General features: G+C 41.7%; 1 protein-coding gene across 5 annotated transcripts in view; it reads left to right on the forward strand.

The window, feature by feature from the left end:
- Positions 1-21,823, forward strand: part of fhod3b (formin homology 2 domain containing 3b) — a 230,504-nt gene that overhangs the window by 130,291 nt on the left and 78,390 nt on the right. For all 5 annotated transcript variants that reach the window (XM_090221319.1, XM_090221324.1, XM_090221328.1 and 2 more), the window contains exons 4-5: positions 16,109-16,176; positions 20,371-20,476. In XM_090221319.1, coding sequence (XP_090077445.1) covers positions 16,109-16,176; positions 20,371-20,476 — 174 coding nt within the window. The remainder of the gene's footprint in view (positions 1-16,108; positions 16,177-20,370; positions 20,477-21,823) is intronic.

Consider the following 21,823-nt stretch of genomic DNA (forward strand, 5'->3'; position numbering starts at 1 on the left):
TGTCTCCTATGAAACCTGTCTGTCTGTCCATCTCCTATGAACCCAGTCTGTCTGTCTGTCTCCTATGAAACCTGTCTGTCTGTCTGTCTGTCTGTCTGTCTGTCTGTCTGTCTGTCTGTCTGTCTGTCTGTCTGTCTGTCTCTCTCTCTGTCTGTCTGTCTGTCTGTCTGTCTGTCTGTCTGTCTGTCTGTCTGTCTGTCTGTCTGTCTGTCTGTCTGTCTGTCTGTCTGTCTGTCTCTCTCTCTGTCTGTCTGTCTGTCTGTCTGTCTGTCTGTCTGTCTGTCTGTCTGTCTGTCTGTCTGTCTGTCTGTCTCCTATGAACCCAGTGTGTCTGTCTGTGTGTCTGTCTTGTGCCCCAGCTAGAGTAAATACACTGTGTTGTGTTTGTCTGTCCTAGTGTGAGTTCATAAGGTCATAAGTCTATACTAGTGGAGGCTGGTGGGAGGAGCTATAGGAGGATGGGCTCATTGTAATAACTGGAATGGAATTAATGGAACGTATCAAACACATCAAACATATTGAAACCACTTTTTGACTCCGTTCCATTCATTCTATTCCAACCATTACAATGAACCCGTCCTCCTATAGCTTCTCCCACCAGCCTCCTCTGGTATATACAGTAGGTCAGTTCTATTGCTGTCTCAATGGCTCAGATGTGCTTCCCTACTCAGACTACTATACGTTGTAAACAGGGCCCACTTGTTGCATCATTCTCTCAATCTCTCTACACCATCCTCTTGGCTGAGAGCTCTCCTGAAAGCTGTGTTCTTGGGTCTGTCTGACCCAGTGGGGTCTTTGTGGGTTTCTTGGCTGGCCATTGGATATGGTTTATGTGTTCTGCTGTTTAAAGCCTGAGCAGTGCTTGTCATCCTTTACATTTGATGGAGTCGTTGGTAATAAAGGCTGAAAGCGAGGGAGTGGATGTTCTTGTGGAAGGAAAGAGGGCAGGTATATTGAGTTCATCGTTAGACGAACAGAAGGTGCTCATACATTTACCAGTTCTCTAACAATGAGATGGATCGAGACAGGAAGTTAAGGGCATAGCGTTTAGACTTCAAAATAAAAAAAAGGTGAACATGTCACATGACTGTCTACAGAAATTATTCTTGAATATTGGTTATGACAACCAGAACTTGTGAAAATCTATTTGTGAAAGGTTCTTCTCCAGTTTTGAGACAGCACTGGTCCAGAGGTGTCTGTCTGTCTGTTGGTTTGTCGGTTCTTTGGGTGAGAGGACTAACCCTGTAGATTCCAGGCTTGCCTCTGTGTCAAAGCCCAGAACATCATTCCTCTCTCTCCCCACGGAAAAGGGAGGAGATTCTAGGTGATTATAGCCATTCATATTTTACTACCTCAGTAATTATTGTCATTTTGAGATCAGAACATCCCTGTGGCTATTCCGGTACCATGCACTGACAGAGGTTAGTTGGACAAAGGCACACAGCTGCAGGATACAGAACATTATAAAAGTGATACAGCTTTCATCTTATTCAGTAATCAGGTTTTACCTGCTCAAAAGCTTGTATGTGAAAGAAGCCTCAGGTAAGAGGCAAGACTGAAAGGTCAGGAATGTGGTTGATGACCTCAGCTGTACCCTATCCTAGCCTTGCTCTCTCTCTCTCTCTCTCTCTCTCTCTCTCTCTCTCTCTGTGTGTCAGTGAGGTACTAGTTTCACGTTGCCAGTGTATAATTAGGGGTTCAGTTAATTATTCTCACATAATGAGTAACCGTGCCTAAGATCTGTAAGACTTGTGCTTTAGCTCAACAGGCTAACACAGTATTGTGGTGCACGGGAGTTCCTGGGTTTGAACCTCGGTCACACATCAGTAGGGTGATCAGTAAGGTGATCAGGGTTCAGAAAGTACTATATATTTTTACATTTTGGTCATTGGTGATCAGGGTTCAGAAGGTACTATATATTTTTACATTTTGGTCATTGGTGATCAGGGTTCAGAAAGTACTATATATTTTTACATTTTGGTCATTGGTGATCAGGGTTCAGAAGGTACTATATATTTTTACATTTTGGTCATTGGTGATCAGGGTTCAGAAAGTACTATATATTTTTACATTTTGGTCATTGGTGATCAGGGTTCAGAAAGTACTATATATTTTTACATTTTGGTCATTGGTGATCAGGGTTCAGAAAGTACTATATATTTTACATTTTGGTCATTGGTGATCAGGGTTCAGAAAGTACTATATATTTTTACATTTTGGTCATTGGTGATCAGGGTTCAGAAAGTACTATATATTTTTACATTTTGGTCATTGGTGATCAGGGTTCAGAAGGTACTATATATTTTTACATTTTGGTCATTGGTGATCAGGGTTCAGAAGGTACTATATATTTTTACATTTTGGTCATTGGTGATCAGGGTTCAGAAGGTATATTTTTACATTTTGGTCCTTTAGCAGACTCTCTTAAAGGCTTACAGTATAACTTACTCTATATGACTATATGACTCTATATCACTGTCTGGCTGTATACCAGTTGTTTGTCTCCCATTGGTATTTCCTCTGTTATGCCTCCTGATCTCTGCTTTGTTTGGTATTGTTTCTTTCCCTGGATGTTTTATTTAGTACAACACTTTATGCATTATGTGTCATCACCAGCCATAGATTTGGCTTGGCAAACCTCTCAGTGAAGGACAAGTTAATCAGCCCATCGATGCTGAAGTCTGAGCCGTCTTCTCTCTGGGAAGAAGAAGAAGGTTTTGAAGCTAACAGGATTCCAGAGTCGGGGTCCAGTTCCATTTCCATCCAACAGAATACCTAGTTTCCTCTCTTTTCCACTTTCTGTTTTTCTTCTTCTCCCTCTTCTCAAATACAGTGATGTTTAAAAAAAGGACCATACTTTGTGGGCACTTATCTGTGCCAGCTGGTATGGAACTAATCTGAGCTGAGCTATTTCTCATTAAAGGAGGGCCTCTTTGGGAGGCGCGCCGGTGTGCGGACTGCGGACAGGGGAAAGAGCTGTCTGTTTCTGCAGAAGGGCTTCATTTTGTGGCAGGCAGGAATAACTCCCTGACAGTTTTATTGCAGGCCGGACTTCAGGCCTGAGATGAGGCGCACAGAGCCTTTGTGCAAACGCCACTGATACACTGTGGAGGAATGTTGACTACCATGCCATCTCTGATTGGCTTGGCGTCTGGCCCCTCTGCCCCCCCCCCCCCCCTAAAACATACTCCTCTAGGATTAGTGCTAAAACTCTGGCAGCCTCCTGGCTGATGAGGAATATCACTGTCCTTGTTGTAGCATGAAGTGGAATCAGGAAGTGGATCATCAAGTGGCCTCCTGAGTGGCGCCACGTCACTACTGCCACCCTGGTTATTTATTTATTTATCTATTTAAATAAATATATTATTTATTTAGCAAAGTGAATGAGCAGATAACCAACTTACATCCAAGAATAAAACACAATGAATGTCTGACTGGAAATCCAGACGGTTGATTCACCATCAACACTCTAACATGAAAGTGGAGCTACGATGTTAATCATGTTCATCGTTTTAGCAAGGGGAACAGTGTGATGAGTAACCTACATAACTGTTCCCCCCTCTCCACCCTCCAGTGATCAGATCCCACATCTCAACTCTGAATCATCGTCACCATGGTTACGAACCTGTCGAAACCTGCCGAAACCTGCATGCCGCAGGAGGCTTTGATTTTCCCACACATGGTGTAGACTAAAGAGGAGAGTCATCAGGGCAGGCAGTGAGTGCCCCTACCGCAGCAGAAACATGGTGATAGGGACGGTGATGGGGGCATGGTGCCGACTGGCAGAGAGACTGATGAATCTGCTGATTTACTTGCACGACATACAGTATCCGGGCTACCTGCCATAAGGGCCCGTGTTCACAAAGCATCTCAGAGTAGGAGCGCTGATCTAGGATCAGGTCCTCCCTGCCCATATTATCTTAGAAATTCTGATTTTTAAAAAATCTAGCACTTCTATGGGCCCAGATCTCCTTCTGAAAGAATAGCATGCTGGGAATGTGGTAGGATTGTGTTGCCATGGATACTGAAAATAAATAAATGTTGTTCCCTACAACACTCATATCATCAGGGGAGAACGTGTCCACTGTCTCCTGGCATCCAGCTCAACTTTACAGGACTCTTTGGTGATGTAAGGAGTGAAACCGTAGCCAGTAGACTGACTTACTGTAGACCCCAACCGTCTCTATGACAACCACATTTCCCCTTTACCTCGTCATTTTTTCATGTTGAGTCAACATGGGAACATTCCCCTGTACAACATCGTACAGTAAACATCATTTTCTCATGTTGAGTTAACCTGTGAACATTCCCCTGTACAACATCGTACAGTAAACATCATTTTCTCATGTTGAGTCAACATGGGAACATTCCCCTGTACAACATCGTACAGTAAACATCATTTTCTCATGTTGAGTCAACATGGGAACATTCCCCTGTACAACATCGTACAGTAAACATCATTTTCTCATGTTGAGTCAACATGGGAACATTCCCCTGTACAACATCGTACAGTAAACATCATTTTCTCATGTTGAGTCAACATGGGAACATTCCCCTGTACAACATCGTACAGTAAACATCATTTTCTCATGTTGAGTCAACGTGGGAACATTCCCCTGTACAACATCGTACAGTAAACATCATTTTCTCATGTTGGGTCAACGTGGGAACATTCCCCTGTACAACATCGTACAGTAAACATCATTTTCTCATGTTGAGTCAACATGGGAACATTCCCCTGTACAACATCGTACAGTAAACATAATTTTTTGGGTATGTGACATTCCTTTACCATGATGCATACGGCCGCGTATCGGTGTGCCCCTGTAAATATTTCCTCACTTCACTGCAGATTTATATCAGGTGGGTGTTAAAACCAGTAGGTCACTGGGACACGCTCTTTTAAAAGACCAGGAGTAATCTGTGTCCCGATCTCAGCCGTATATGGTGTTGAATGTTTCTGGATGTGTGTTTCCTCTCCTCCAGCATGGAACACAGGGATCTCTACAGGATGGAAGAAAGAGAGTTCTACTGATGGAACACTCCAGCCCTGTGTTCCATCATCATCTAGATCTCTACAGGATTGAAGAAAGAGAGTTCTACTGATGGAACACTCCAGCCCTGTGTTCCATCATAATCTAGATATCTACAGGATGGGAGAAAGAGAGTTCTACTGATGGAACACTCCAGCCCTGTGTTCCATCATAATCTAGATCTCTACAGGATGGAAGAAAGAGAGTTCTACTGATGGAACACTCCAGCCCTGTGTTCCATCATCATCTAGATCTCTACAGGATGGAAGAAAGAGAGTTCTACTGATGGAACACTCCAGCCCTGTGTTCCATCATAATCTAAATATCTACAGGATGGGAGAAAGAGAGTTCTACTGATGGAACACTCCAGCCCTGTGTTCCATCATAATCTACATCTCTACAGGATGGAAGAAAGAGAGTTCTACTGGCCTGGATTTTATTGTGTTGGTCCACCCTGTGTCTACCCAGGGTGCATCATCATCATCAGATATAGGCCATATTCACAGACTGGCTCCCTGAGTGAATGTGAACAGAGCTGAGTGTCCTGGAACACAGCCGAGTCAGCACATCCCACAACATGTGTTCTGGAACACAACCCAGTCAATACATCCCTCAACATGTGTTCTGGAACACAACCCAGTCAGTCCAGAGCCACTCAGCCAACCTCTGACCAACTGAGGAATCCTTTTGCAACTACCCAGCAAATCATAGTTTTCCTCAACAGTGTGTATGTACGTGCGTGTGTATGTGTGTGCGGTGTGTGTGTGGTGTGTGTGTGCGCTAGTGTGTGTGTATGCGTGGTGTGTGTGTGTGTGTGCGTGTAAGCATGGTGTGTGTGCATGTGTATGCGTGGTGTGTGTGTGCTCCTGTGTGTTTGTGTATGCATGGTGTGTGTGCGTGTATGTGTGGTGTGTGTGTGTGTATGCATGGTGTGTGTGTGTGTGTGTGTATGCGTGGTGTGTGTGCATGCGTGGTGTGTGTGTGCATGCGTGGTGTGTGTGTGTGTGTGTGTGTGTGTGTATGCGTGGTGTGCGTGTATGCGTGGTGTGTGTGTTTGTGTATGCGTGGTGTGTGTGTGTGTATGCGTGGTGTGTGTGTGCGTGTATGCCTGGTGTGTGTATGTGTGGCGTGTATGCGTGGTGTGTATGCGTGTATGCCTGGTGTGTGTATGCGTGGTGTGTGTATGCACGATGTGCGAAGTGCTTGCGTTAAGGCTTTTCTGTGGGGGTTGGGTGTTGTCTAATTCTCTGCTGGTGGACTAGTGCTGTCTGACGTGTGTTGGTGAGGGAGAGAGAGAGACAGAGAGGTGAGGGAGAGAGAGAGAGAGAGAAGGAGAGGGAGGGAGAGAGAGAGAGAGGTGAGGGGGTCTGTTAGGCCTTGGCTGGGCTGGGCTCTACTGCTGTCTGACGATGTCTCCGGAAGAATCTATGCGTGCCCAAATAGCTGGTTGACACACACCCACATACACGTACACACACACTCAGACCTTCAGCTGGGAAGGGATTTAATCTGTGACTGAAAACAACAATGATGAATAGAGGTCTGTTGCTGTGCTGTGAATCTCAAACATATGCCCGGTCCACCATCCAGCCAAGAAACTGTGTGTGTTTCTCACCCTTCTGAATAGAATCAGGGCCAGCTGTTTGTATAGACAGATCACTCATAGACGTGAGAGGTTTCAACGGACAGCGTTGGGTTGTGTTAGGGTCTATGTTCATGACTCATAATCTCACATGCACATGCACACACAGACACACACACGTACACAGCAACAGTCAGGAATATATCTAACTCTCCAGTGCCACAATGATCAGGACAACGATGGAATTTGAATGAGTTCTGTTAGGCCGTAGAGCAACATGAAGGAATATATGCTATACTGAGTTCTGTTAGGCCGTAGAGCAATATGACAGAATATATCTTATAATGAGTTCTGTTGTTAGGCCGTAGAGCAACATGACAGAATATATGCTATAATGAGTTCTGTTAGGCCGTAGAGCAATATGAAGGAATATATGCTATACTGAGTTCTGTTAGGCCGTAGAGCAATATGACAGAATATATCTTATAATGAGTTCTGTTGTTAGGCCGTAGAGCAACATGACAGAATATATGCTATAATGAGTTCTGTTAGGCCGTAGAGCAACATGAAGGAATATATGCTATACTGAGTTCTGTTAGGCCGTAGAGCAATATGACAGAATATATGCTATAATGAGTTCTGTTAGGCCGTAGAGCAATATGAAGGAATATATGCTATACTGAGTTCTGTTAGGCCGTAGAGCAATATGACAGAATATATGCTATAATGAGTTCTGTTAGGCCGTAGAGCAATATGAAGGAATATATGCTATACTGAGTTCTGTTAGGCCGTAGAGCAATATGACAGAATATATGCTATAATGAGTTCTGTTAGGCCGTAGAGCAATATGAAGGAATATATGCTATACTGAGTTCTGTTAGGCCGTAGAGCAACATGACAGAATATATGCTATAATGAGTTCTGTTAGGCCGTAGAGCAATATGAAGGAATATATGCTATACTGAGTTCTGTTAGGCCGTAGAGCAATATGACAGAATATATCTAATAATGAGTTCTGTTAGGCCGTAGAGCAACATGACAGAATATATGCTATACTGAGTTCTGTTAGGCCGTAGAGCAATATGAAGGAATATATGCTATACTGAGTTCTGTTAGGCCGTAGAGCAACATGACAGAATATATGCTATACTGAGTTCTGTTAGGCCGTAGAGCAATATGACAGAATATATGCTATAATGAGTTCTGTTAGGCTGTAGAGCAATATGAAGGAATATATGCTATACTGAGTTCTGTTAGGCCGTAGAGCAATATGACAGAATATATGCTATAATGAGTTCTGTTAGGCCGTAGAGCAATATGAAGGAATATATGCTATACTGAGTTCTGTTAGGCCGTAGAGCAACATGACAGAATATATGCTATAATGAGTTCTGTTAGGCCGTAGAGCAATATGAAGGAATATATGCTATACTGAGTTCTGTTAGGCCGTAGAGCAATATGACAGAATATATCTAATAATGAGTTATGTTAGGCCGTAGAGCAACATGACAGAATATATGCTATACTGAGTTCTGTTAGGCCGTAGAGCAATATGACAGAATATATGCTATAATGAGTTCTGTTAGGCCGTAGAGCAACATGACAGAATATATGCTATACTGAGTTCTGTTAGGCCGTAGAGCAATATGACAGAATATATGCTATAATGAGTTCTGTTAGGCCGTAGAGCAACATAACAGAATATATGCTATACTGAGTTCTGTTAGGCCGTAGAGCAATATGAAGGAATATATGCTATACTGAGTTCTGTTAGGCCGTAGAGCAACATGACAGAATATATGCTATACTGAGTTCTGTTAGGCCGTAGAGCAATATGACAGAATATATGCTATAATGAGTTCTATTAGGCTGTAGAGCAATATGAAGGAATATATGCTATACTGAGTTCTGTTAGGCCGTAGAGCAATATGACAGAATATATGCTATAATGAGTTCTGTTAGGCCGTAGAGCAATATGAAGGAATATATGCTATACTGAGTTCTGTTAGGCCGTAGAGCAACATGACAGAATATATGCTATAATGAGTTCTGTTAGGCCGTAGAGCAATATGAAGGAATATATGCTATACTGAGTTCTGTTAGGCCGTAGAGCAATATGACAGAATATATCTAATAATGAGTTATGTTAGGCCGTAGAGCAACATGACAGAATATATGCTATACTGAGTTCTGTTAGGCCGTAGAGCAATATGACAGAATATATGCTATAATGAGTTCTGTTAGGCCGTAGAGCAACATGACAGAATATATGCTATAATGAGTTCTGTTAGGCCGTAGAGCAACATGAAGGAATATATGCTATACTGAGTTCTGTTAGGCCGTAGAGCAATATGACAGAATATATCTTATAATGAGTTCTGTTAGGCCGTAGAGCATCATGACAGAATATATCTTATAATGAGTTCTGTTGTTAGGCCGTAGAGCAACATGACAGAATATATGCTATAATGAGTTCTGTTAGGCTGTAGAGCAACATGACAGAATATATGTTATAATGAGTTCTGTCGATAGGCCATAGATCAACATGACAGAATATATGCTATAATGAGTTCTGTTAGGCCGTAGAGCAACATGACAGAATATATGCTATACTGAGTTCTGTTAGGCCGTAGAGCAACATGACAGAATATATGTTATAATGAGTTCTGTTGTTAGGCCGTAGAGCAACATGACAGAATATCTCTTATAATGAGTTCTGTTGTTAGGCCGTAGAGCAACATGACAGAATATATGTTATAATGACTTCTGTTAGGCCGTAGAGCAATATGACAGAATATATGCTATAATGAGTTCTGTTAGGCCGTAGAGCAATATGAAGGAATATATGCTATACTGAGTTCTGTTAGGCCGTAGAGCAATATGACAGAATATATGCTATAATGAGTTCTGTTAGGCCGTAGAGCAATATGAAGGAGTATATGCTATACTGAGTTCTGTTAGGCCGTAGAGCAACATGACAGAATATATGCTATAATGAGTTCTGTTAGGCCGTAGAGCAATATGAAGGAATATATGCTATACTGAGTTCTGTTAGGCCGTAGAGCAATATGACAGAATATATCTAATAATGAGTTCTGTTAGGCCGTAGAGCAACATGACAGAATATATGCTATACTGAGTTCTGTTAGGCCGTAGAGCAATATGAAGGAATATATGCTATGCTGAGTTCTGTTAGGCCGTAGAGCAACATGACAGAATATATGCTATACTGAGTTCTGTTAGGCCGTAGAGCAATATGACAGAATATATGCTATAATGAGTTCTGTTAGGCCGTAGAGCAATATGAAGGAATATATGCTATACTGAGTTCTGTTAGGCCGTAGAGCAATATGACAGAATATATGCTATAATGAGTTCTGTTAGGCCGTAGAGCAATATGAAGGAATATATGCTATACTGAGTTCTGTTAGGCCGTAGAGCAACATGACAGAATATATGCTATAATGAGTTCTGTTAGGCCGTAGAGCAATATGAAGGAATATATGCTATACTGAGTTCTGTTAGGCCGTAGAGCAATATGACAGAATATATCTAATAATGAGTTATGTTAGGCCGTAGAGCAACATGACAGAATATATGCTATACTGAGTTCTGTTAGGCCGTAGAGCAATATGACAGAATATATGCTATAATGAGTTCTGTTAGGCCGTAGAGCAACATGACAGAATATATGCTATACTGAGTTCTGTTAGGCCGTAGAGCAATATGACAGAATATATCTAATAATGAGTTCTGTTAGGCCGTAGAGCAACATGACAGAATATATGCTATACTGAGTTCTGTTAGGCCGTAGAGCAATATGAAGGAATATATGCTATACTGAGTTCTGTTAGGCCGTAGAGCAACATGACAGAATATATGCTATACTGAGTTCTGTTAGGCCGTAGAGCAATATGACAGAATATATGCTATAATGAGTTCTGTTAGGCTGTAGAGCAATATGAAGGAATATATGCTATACTGAGTTCTGTTAGGCCGTAGAGCAATATGACAGAATATATGCTATAATGAGTTCTGTTAGGCCGTAGAGCAATATGAAGGAATATATGCTATACTGAGTTCTGTTAGGCCGTAGAGCAACATGACAGAATATATGCTATAATGAGTTCTGTTAGGCCGTAGAGCAATATGAAGGAATATATGCTATACTGAGTTCTGTTAGGCCGTAGAGCAATATGACAGAATATATCTAATAATGAGTTATGTTAGGCCGTAGAGCAACATGACAGAATATATGCTATACTGAGTTCTGTTAGGCCGTAGAGCAATATGAAGGAATATATGCTATACTGAGTTCTGTTAGGCCGTAGAGCAATATGACAGAATATATCTAATAATGAGTTATGTTAGGCCGTAGAGCAACATGACAGAATATATGCTATACTGAGTTCTGTTAGGCCGTAGAGCAATATGACAGAATATATGCTATAATGAGTTCTGTTAGGCCGTAGAGCAACATGACAGAATATATGCTATAATGAGTTCTGTTAGGCCGTAGAGCAACATGAAGGAATATATGCTATACTGAGTTCTGTTAGGCCGTAGAGCAATATGACAGAATATATCTTATAATGAGTTCTGTTAGGCCGTAGAGCATCATGACAGAATATATCTTATAGTGAGTTCTGTTGTTAGGCCGTAGAGCAACATGACAGAATATATGCTATAATGAGTTCTGTTAGGCTGTAGAGCAACATGACAGAATATATGTTATAATGAGTTCTGTCGATAGGCCATAGATCAACATGACAGAATATATGCTATAATGAGTTCTGTTAGGCCGTAGAGCAACATGACAGAATATATGCTATACTGAGTTCTGTTAGGCCGTAGAGCAACATGACAGAATATATGTTATAATGAGTTCTGTTGTTAGGCCGTAGAGCAACATGACAGAATATCTCTTATAATGAGTTCTGTTGTTAGGCCGTAGAGCAACATGACAGAATATATGTTATAATGACTTCTGTTAGGCCGTAGAGCAACATGACAGAATATATGTTATAATGACTTCTGTTAGGCCGTAGAGCAACATGACAGAATATATGTTATAATGACTTCTGTTAGGCCGTAGAGCAATATGAAGGAATATATGCTATACTGAGTTCTGTTAGGCCGTAGAGCAACATGACAGAATATATGCTATAATGAGTTCTGTTAGGCCGTAGAGCAATATGAAGGAATATATGCTATACTGAGTTCTGTTAGGCCGTAGAGCAATATGACAGAATATATCTAATAATGAGTTATGTTAGGCCGTAGAGCAACATGACAGAATATATGCTATACTGAGTTCTGTTAGGCCGTAGAGCAATATGACAGAATATATGCTATAATGAGTTCTGTTAGGCCGTAGAGCAACATGACAGAATATATGCTATAATGAGTTCTGTTAGGCCGTAGAGCAACATGAAGGAATATATGCTATACTGAGTTCTGTTAGGCCGTAGAGCAATATGACAGAATATATCTTATAATGAGTTCTGTTAGGCCGTAGAGCATCATGACAGAATATATCTTATAGTGAGTTCTGTTGTTAGGCCGTAGAGCAACATGACAGAATATATGCTATAATGAGTTCTGTTAGGCTGTAGAGCAACATGACAGAATATATGTTATAATGAGTTCTGTCGATAGGCCATAGATCAACATGACAGAATATATGCTATAATGAGTTCTGTTAGGCCGTAGAGCAACATGACAGAATATATGCTATACTGAGTTCTGTTAGGCCGTAGAGCAACATGACAGAATATATGTTATAATGAGTTCTGTTGTTAGGCCGTAGAGCAACATGACAGAATATCTCTTATAATGAGTTCTGTTGTTAGGCCGTAGAGCAACATGACAGAATATATGTTATAATGACTTCTGTTAGGCCGTAGAGCAACATGACAGAATATATGTTATAATGACTTCTGTTAGGCCGTAGAGCAACATGACAGAATATATGTTATAATGACTTCTGTTAGGCCGTAGAGCAATATGAAGGAATATATGCTATACTGAGTTCTGTTAGGCCGTAGAGCAACATGACAGAATATATGCTATACTGAGTTCTGTTAGGCCGTAGAGCAATATGAAGGAATATATGCTATACTGAGTTCTGTTAGGCCGTAGAGCAACATGACAGAATATATGCTATACTGAGTTCTGTTAGGCCGTAGAGCAATATGACAGAATATATGCTATAATGAGTTCTGTTAGGCCGTAGAGCAATATGAAGGAATATATGCTATACTGAGTTCTGTTAGGCCGTAGAGCAACATGACAGAATATATGCTATAATGAGTTCTGTTAGGCCGTAGAGCAATATGAAGGAATATATGCTATACTGAGTTCTGTTAGGCCGTAGAGCAATATGACAGAATATATCTAATAATGAGTTCTGTTAGGCCGTAGAGCAACATGACAGAATATATGCTATACTGAGTTCTGTTAGGCCGTAGAGCAATATGAAGGAATATATGCTATACTGAGTTCTGTTAGGCCGTAGAGCAACATGACAGAATATATGCTATACTGAGTTCTGTTAGGCCGTAGAGCAATATGACAGAATATATGCTATAATGAGTTCTGTTAGGCTGTAGAGCAATATGAAGGAATATATGCTATACTGAGTTCTGTTAGGCCGTAGAGCAATATGACAGAATATATGCTATAATGAGTTCTGTTAGGCCGTAGAGCAATATGAAGGAATATATGCTATACTGAGTTCTGTTAGGCCGTAGAGCAACATGACAGAATATATGCTATACTGAGTTCTGTTAGGCCGTAGAGCAATATGACAGAATATATCTTATAATGAGTTCTGTTAGGCCGTAGAGCATCATGACAGAATATATCTTATAATGAGTTCTGTTAGGCCGTAGAGCAACATGACAATATATGCTATACTGAGTTCTGTTAGGCCGTAGAGCAACATGACAGAATATATGTTATAATGAGTTATGTTGTTAGGCAGTAGAGCAACATGACAGAATATATGTTATAATGAGTTATGTTGTTAGGCCATAGATCAACATGACAGAATATATGTTAGAATGAGTTCTGTTAGGCCGTAGAGCAACATGACAGAATATATGTTATAATGAGTTCTGTTAGGCCGTAGAGCAACATGACAGAATATATGTTATAATGACTTCTGTTAGGCCGTAGAGCAACATGACAGAATATATGTTATAATGACTTCTGTTAGGCCATAGATCAACATGACAGAATATATGTTATAATGACTTCTGTTAGGCCGTAGAGCAACATGACAGAATATATGTTATAATGACTTCTGTTAGGCCGTAGATCAACATGACAGAATATATGTTATAATGACTTCTGTTAGGCCATAGAGCAACATGACAGAATATATGTTATAATGACTTCTGTTAGGCCGTAGAGCAACATGACAGAATATATGTTATAATGATTTCTGTTAGGCCATAGATCAACATGACAGAATATATGTTAGAATGAGTTCTGTTAGGCCGTAGAGCAACATGACAGAATATATGTTATAATGAGTTCTGTTAGGCAGTAGAGCAACATGACAGAATAAATGACACCACAGGGCAAAGTCTTACTGATGAGGCCCCTGCCTGCTTCGATGAAAGGTGTGTGTGCATGTGTGTGTGTGTGATCATGCACAGGGGTCACCTGGGCCTCTCTCTTTGACTTGAAGAAGGAGGGAAGCATAATTATTGAGGTCTTAGTAACAGTGAGAGTGTGAACACAGGGAGCAGAGAGGTCAGAGGTCATTGGAGACCAAATGGATCTGTACTCATGACAGAGCAAAACATGAGTGACGAAGAAGAAAGGCAAATGCAGAGAGAGAGAGAGAGAGAAAGAAGGACAGAGAAAATGTATTGAGAGATGTTTGGGAGAGAGATAACGACTGTCACAGAAAGAAAGGCAGACAGACAGAAATGTAGGAAGAGAGAGAGAGAGGTAGAGCTGAAAGAGGGAGAGAGAGAGATGGGGGGCTGAGAGAGAGAACCAGAGAGGTAGAGATGAAACAGAGAGAAAGAGAGGGAGAGGAGAGAGATAGAGAGAGGTAGAGCTGAAGGGGATAGGCAGAGACTGCAGTAGGGTATTGTGTATGTTGCTATCTGCAGCAGTGACAGCTTTTGCTGAGTCAGAGTAGAGACTTTCCAAGCTGCAGCAGCCTGTGTGGTAGTGGTACAGATTACCTGCAGCACTGCGTCATAGTAGGCTGGAGTCACACTCTACTGCTCAACACTGCCACCCAATGGTGAGACAAGAAACAACACCTGAGATGCAATGCCATGTTGAAAGATCTCAACACACCCTGACAGGATGAAAAAGCCTAAGAGTTGTTGGAACTAATGCAATGTACCAAGAGGCCTCATAACCATACCAACTAGCAACGAATCCTGTTCTTTTGGAAACCCTTCAGCCTTTGCACTACAGCATTACACATAGACTGTATGTGTTGGCAAGCTGACCTGTGTGATCTGGCTATGGTGCATAAGTCAGTCAGTGTAGTAGTCAGTCACAGTATTATATCATCTCTATGGTAGTAGTGGCTTTGCACATAGGAGACAGATAGAGGCAGTTCTGTCAGCAGGAAAAGTCAAGTGTTGTTTAAATCTTCACAGATGTGCTTCTCTGAACTACAGTCTACACTCCTCACTGGCACAGAGCAACTAGCCCAGGGCAACTAGGCCAGGGCAACTAGCCCAGGGCAACTAGCCCAGAGCAACTAGCCCAGAGCAACTAGCCCAGGGCAACTAGCCCAGAGCAACTAGCCCAGAGCAACTAGCCCAGAGCAACTAGCCCAGAGCAACTAGCCCAGGGCAACTAGCCCAGAGCAACTAGCCAAACTTTTACTGGACAAGATGTGCATTAATGAAATGTGACCCAATATACTAAAGGTTATAGTTCATATACTAAAGGTTATAGTTCATATACTAAAGGTTATAGTTCATATACTAAAGGTTATAGTTCATTTACTAAAGGTTATAATTCAAATACTAAAGGTTATAGTTCATATACTAAAGGTTATAGTTCATATCTGGGGCTGCAGGTATCCTAGTGGTTAGGTCATTGGACTAGTAACCGAAAGGTTGCAAGATCGAATCCCCGAGCTGACAAGGTAAAAGTCTGACGCAGGGTTTCACTCACACATGCAGGGTTTCACTCACACATGCAGGGTTTCACTCACAAATGCAGGGTTTCACTCACACATGCAGGGTTTCACTCACACATGCAGGGTTTCACTCACACATGCAGGGTTTCACTCACACATGCAGGGTTTCACTCACACATGCAGGGTTTCACTCACACATGCAGGGTTTCACTCACACATGCAGGGTTTCACTCACACATGCCGGGTTATCTCTCCAATCACTTGGACAATAAGCCTTTGCTTAGTTAGCTTTTTCCTTGAGTCATTGACATGGAAAAGTACCACAGCTGTATGTGACTGTAAACTGATCTCTTCTTTCTCTTCTTTTAGAGAAACTCTACAACTCAAATGGACGGGAGCTGAGGAGAGCCCTGTTTTCCCTCAAACAGATCTTTCAGGTAATGTTCCCCTCCCTTTTGTCTTAGCAGCAGCCTGAGAATGTCAGATTCATTAATACTGCAGCGATAGTCTACTAATGGCTCTTGTTTATCATTAACTATCACACATTCTCCCATAAGACACACACACGTGTATGCACATATGCACGAGTGTGTTGGACACACACATACACGCATGCTTTGTACAGCAAGTGCTCATACTTAATACAAACACACACGCTGTACAGTAATATTTTCCTAGCTATCTGAACAGAGCTGTGCAGTGAGAGAAGACTGCCTCCGTGGCAGCTATGCTATGCTGTACTCTGCTGTGCTCAGGTCCATGCTTGGCCAGAGCCCTGCCTCACACACTGGGGCTGGCTGGCCTGGCAGGGAATCACTGTGGAGGCTAGAGGGGGAGTGTTAAACATCACTTCAGGAGACCGTTGGAAGGAAAAGTGAGCTACAGATGTTGACAGAGAAATACAGGAATAGATCAGGACGTCTCACTGTGCCTGTGCACACTTGGAATGACTAGGTCAGGTTTGGAGGAAGTGGATGTTACCACACACACACACACAAGCAACTGCACTCAAGTAACCTCTCCCCTAAAGAGCTTGTATCAATATAGTGCGTCCATGTGTTTGGATGAAGAATCCTGTTAACATGTTGTCTGCTGCAGGTCTATACCTAAATGTTATCAGAAGGTACAGTGTCTCCAGCTCTGTGGTCACAGACTGTGTAATATTTCAGTTCCAGCCCAGCTGTGTGTGTCTGGAACTTTCTCTCTCTGTGTGAGTACACACTTGTATACACAGTGGTTTTGCCAAATGACTGGTCTCTCCATCATTGATGCATGTAGAAGCTGTCCTGGAAACACTCTGGTGTGTATTCCTATGAGGGAGGAGCGCTCTAAGACTGACCACCCAACAGTACACACACACACACACACACACCTCTCCCCCTCACTCCCCACCTGAGCACTAGCTCCTAGCCTAGCGTTGCATAGCCCACTCCGAAGCCAGATGAAAACCTCCCTCCTGTACTTAAATGACTGAGCTGTCGACAGGTGTGAGAGCCACAGGCGGTTTTGTCGTCTAGGAGAACAACATAAAGTGCAGGATTTGGCAAGCGAACATGAGGCTCTGCAAATAAAATACTACTGTAACATGTTGAAATATAGGAGACAATCTCAGCAGAAATATACACATATGACAGGGTCATTCACTATGTATTTCAGGGTTATGATAATACTGTGTTTTTCATTATATTCCATGTCCCAGTATCGAAGCACTGCTACAGTGGTCTTAGTTGTCCTCTTCAATATTGTAAGACCTTTGTCTAGTATTAAGTCAAAAAGACTTGGATCAGCAGTCCACTAAAACATGCCTTTTCATGGAGCTCTCCCAAGGCCTTTTGATATTACACAACTGGACAGGCTGCCAATGAAACGTTGTGTGGTGACATCAAAGTGAAAGAAATAGCACTGAGCTCAGATCAGATGGTTCAGCATAAAGAAATAGCACTGAGCTCAGATCAGATGGTTCAGCATAAAGAAATAGCACTGAGCTCAGATCAGTTGACTCAGTATAAAGAAATAGCACTGAGCTCAGATCAGATGGTTCAGTATAAAGAAATAGCACTGAGCTCAGATCAGTTTGCTCAGTAAAAAGAAATAGCACTGAGCTCTGATCAGTTGGTTCAGCATAAAGAAATAGCTCTGAGCTTAGATCAGTTGGCTCAGTATAAACAAATAACACTGAGCTCAGATCAGTTGGTTCAGCATAAAGAAATAGCACTGAGCTCAGATCAGTTGGTTCAGTATAAAGAAATAGCACTGAGCTCAGATCAGATGGTTCAGTATAAAGAAATAGCACTGTGCTCAGATTAGTTGGTTCAGCATAAAGAAATAGCACTGAGCTCAGATCAGATGGTTCAGTATAAAGAAATAGCACTGTGCTCAGATTAGTTGGTTCAGCATAAAGAAATAGCACTGAGCTCAGATCAGATGGTTCAGTATAAAGAAATAGCACTGTGCTCAGATTAGTTGGTTCAGCATAAAGAAATAGCACTGAGCTCAGATCAGATGGTTCAGTATAAAGAAATAGCACTGAGCTCAGATCAGTTGGTTCAGTATAAAGTGCTCTCCCAGTGGGTGGTTGGCTACATGCTAACTCTACAGTCTCCGTCCCAAATAGCACCCTGTTCCCTTTATAGTGCACTACTTTTGACCAGGGCCTCATATGACTATAGTCAAAAGTTGTGCCCTACATAGGGAATATGGTGCCATTTAGGAGTGAAGCAAGCTGGGAGCCTGTTGTTCAGAAATACATTCATCCAATTGGATCAATTAGATTAGAGCTAATCGTGTTATAGTAAGGTTATAGCCACAGAGTTGAAGGTTATTCAACAGGGCCCCATGCATCTTGTGTGTAATAAGGCACTCCTGATCTAGTAATTAAAGGGGTTCTCCAGCCATAGTTCCCTAGACACATTGTCCACATTGAATTTCACTCCTGATCTAGTAATTAAAGGGGTTCTCCAGCCATAGTTCCCTAGACACATTGTCTACATTGAATTTCACTCCTGATCTAGTAATTAAAGGGGTTCTCCAGCCATAGTTCCCCAGACACATTGTCTACATTGAATTTCACTCCTGATCTAGTAATTAAAGGGGTTCTCCAGCCATAGTTCCCTAGACACGTTGTCTACATTGAATTTCACTCCTGATCTAGTAATTAAAGGGGTTCTCCAGCCATAGTTCCCTAGACACTTTGTCTACATTGAATTTCACTCCTGTTCACTCCATGTTCCTTCCTATTGTAATGTTATGTTCAGAAGGCATTTTGATATCTGGTGTCCTGATCCTGGTGTGTACGTAGCCTACAGTAACCATCTCTCCTATCATACCCGACAGCAGGGTTTCACAAATAGGTCCCGAGGCCCCTCTGGGTGCACGTTTAGGTTTGTGCCCTAACGCTAACCAACTCATCATCAAGCTTGGATTACTTCAATCAGCTGCGTTGTGCTAGTAGGAAATCCAAAATGTGCTCCCAGGAGGTGGGTGGGGGCAAGACAGAGTTCAGGAAACACTTCCCTTTATTTGACTAGGCAAGTGAGTTAAGAACAAATTCTTATTTACAATGATGGCCTACCACGGCCTAACCTGGACAACACTGGGTCAATTGTGCATCGCCCTATGGGACTCCCAAGTACGGACAGTTGTGATACAGCCTGGAATCGAACCAGGGTGTCTATAGTGATGCCTCTAGCACTGAGATGCAGTGCCTTAGACCGTTGCGCCACTCAGGAGCCCAAGGCTGCTATTTCACAGCTAAGACTCAACAACTATGATGTAATGAATTTGTTTGGTGTGAACCCAGAGTTTCCCCATCACTTTAGCCAGGATCTAAGATGGACAGGGTTGTGGTCTGGGTCAGTAATACCAAATCAGCAATGAGAAGAGTGCTCACTCACTCACTCACCCTCGGAGTGGTTCATTCGTGTCTAACCATTCATTAAACGAGGACAGCAATGCTCTTAGCACCTCTCTGTCACTAATTGGATGAGCTCTTTCTGTTAGCCGACAACAGGCACTTAGCAACCGATGTTTAAGGCAACTACAAAATACAGGGTTGCCATGAGAACAGGAAATGAGGTGCTTGGAGCATGATGGGTAATTTGTCCCTGGTGAAAGTAACGCACAACATACTTAGTCTTACTTGCTGTCATGGAAATATGTGTTGTCAAGGATACCATAAATCTCTTTAATGAAATGTAATGCTTGTATTTCCATACAGTGTGTAGTAAATGAATGTTACTGCAAACAATAATAAATAATGCCCATACTTGGCAAAGTTTAAAGGTCATTATTATACTGTAGATAAAAACATGAAACCTACAAGGGCTCTTAAATGTCGTTCAAGGTTTTTATAGATTTGTGGCATCAAAAAAACACTCTCATATAACTTCCTAATCCTTGTCCCATTATGCTAAATCATACATAGATGTCCCATTATGCTAAATCATACATAGATGTCCCAAATGCTGCCCTATTCCCTATATAGTGCACCACTATTGCGCTAAAATAGGGAATTGGGTGCTATTTAGGACATACCCATAGAATCACTGCTACTCATAGCACATGACCAATCTCTAGTCGTCTGTATGATGTGTGAGAGTCAGGCATAAACTGCTCGTCTCTCTGTTCCTCAGGATGACAAGGACCTGGTCCATGAGTTTGTGGTGTCTGAAGGACTGACATGTCTAATCAAGGTCGGAGCTGAAGCAGACCAGAACTACCAGAATTACATCCTCAGGGGTATGTACAGACCAGTAGTAACTCACACACACACACACACACACACACACACACACACACACACACACACACACACACACACACACACACACAGCTCTGTCTCCTCTCCCGGTCCCCAACCCCTCTCTGTACAACACATGACTGACTACATGGCAATCGAAAAATCTATTTCTTGTATTGTCACATATACCAGATACTGTAGGTGCAGTGAAATGTGTTGTTTTAAAGGGTCAGCCAAAGTAGTATGGTGGCCTGGGAGAAAATTAGGGTTAAGTGCCTTGCTCAACGATGGTGTCAATCAGAGATTGTATCAATCAGAGATGACATCAATCAGGGATAGTATCAATCAGAGATGGTATCAATCAGAGATGGTATCAATCAGAGATGACATCAATCAGGGATCGTATCAATCAGAGATGGTATCAATCAGGGATAGTATCAATCAGAGATGACATCAATCAGGGATCGTATCAATCAGAGATGGTATCAATCAGGGATAGTATCAATCAGGGATAGTATCAATCAGGGATAGTATCAATCAGGGATAGTATCAATCAGGGATAGTATCAATCAGAGATGACATCAATCAGGGATCATATCAATCAGAGATGGTATCAATCAGAGATAGTATAAATCAGGGATAGTATCAATCAGGGATAGTATCAATCAGGGACAGTATCAATCAGGGATAGTATCAATCAGAGATGACATCAATCAGGGATGGTATCAATCAGAGATGGTATCAATCAGAGATAGTATCAATCAGGGATAGTATCAATCAGGGATAGTATCAATCAGGGATGGTATCAATCAGAGATGGTATCAATCAGGGATAGTATCAATCAGGGATAGTATCAATCAGAGATGACATCAATCAGGGATCGTATCAATCAGAGATGGTATCAATCAGAGATAGTATCAATCAGGGATGGTATCAATCAGAGATGGTATCAATCAGAGATGGTATCAATCAGAGATGACATCAATCAGGGATGGTATCAATCAGGGATAGTATCAATCAGGGATGGTATCAATCAGAGATGACATCAATCAGGGATCGTATCAATCAGAGATGGTATCAATCAGGGATAGTATCAATCAGAGATGACATCAATCAGAGATAGTATCAATCAGAGATGGTATCAATCAGGGATAGTATCAATCAGAGATGGTATCAATCAGGGGTCGTATCAATCAGAGATGGTATCAATCAGGGATCGTATCAATCAGAGATGGTATCAATCAGGGATAGTATCAATCAGAGATGGTATCAATCAGGGGTCGTATCAATCAGAGATGGTATCAATCAGGGATCGTATCAATCAGAGATGGTATCAATCAGGGATA

The sequence above is a fragment of the Oncorhynchus mykiss genome, chromosome 3 (genome assembly GCF_057628025.1).
Source record: "Oncorhynchus mykiss isolate SJ-2025 chromosome 3, ASM5762802v1, whole genome shotgun sequence".
Lineage (NCBI taxonomy): Eukaryota > Metazoa > Chordata > Actinopteri > Salmoniformes > Salmonidae > Oncorhynchus > Oncorhynchus mykiss.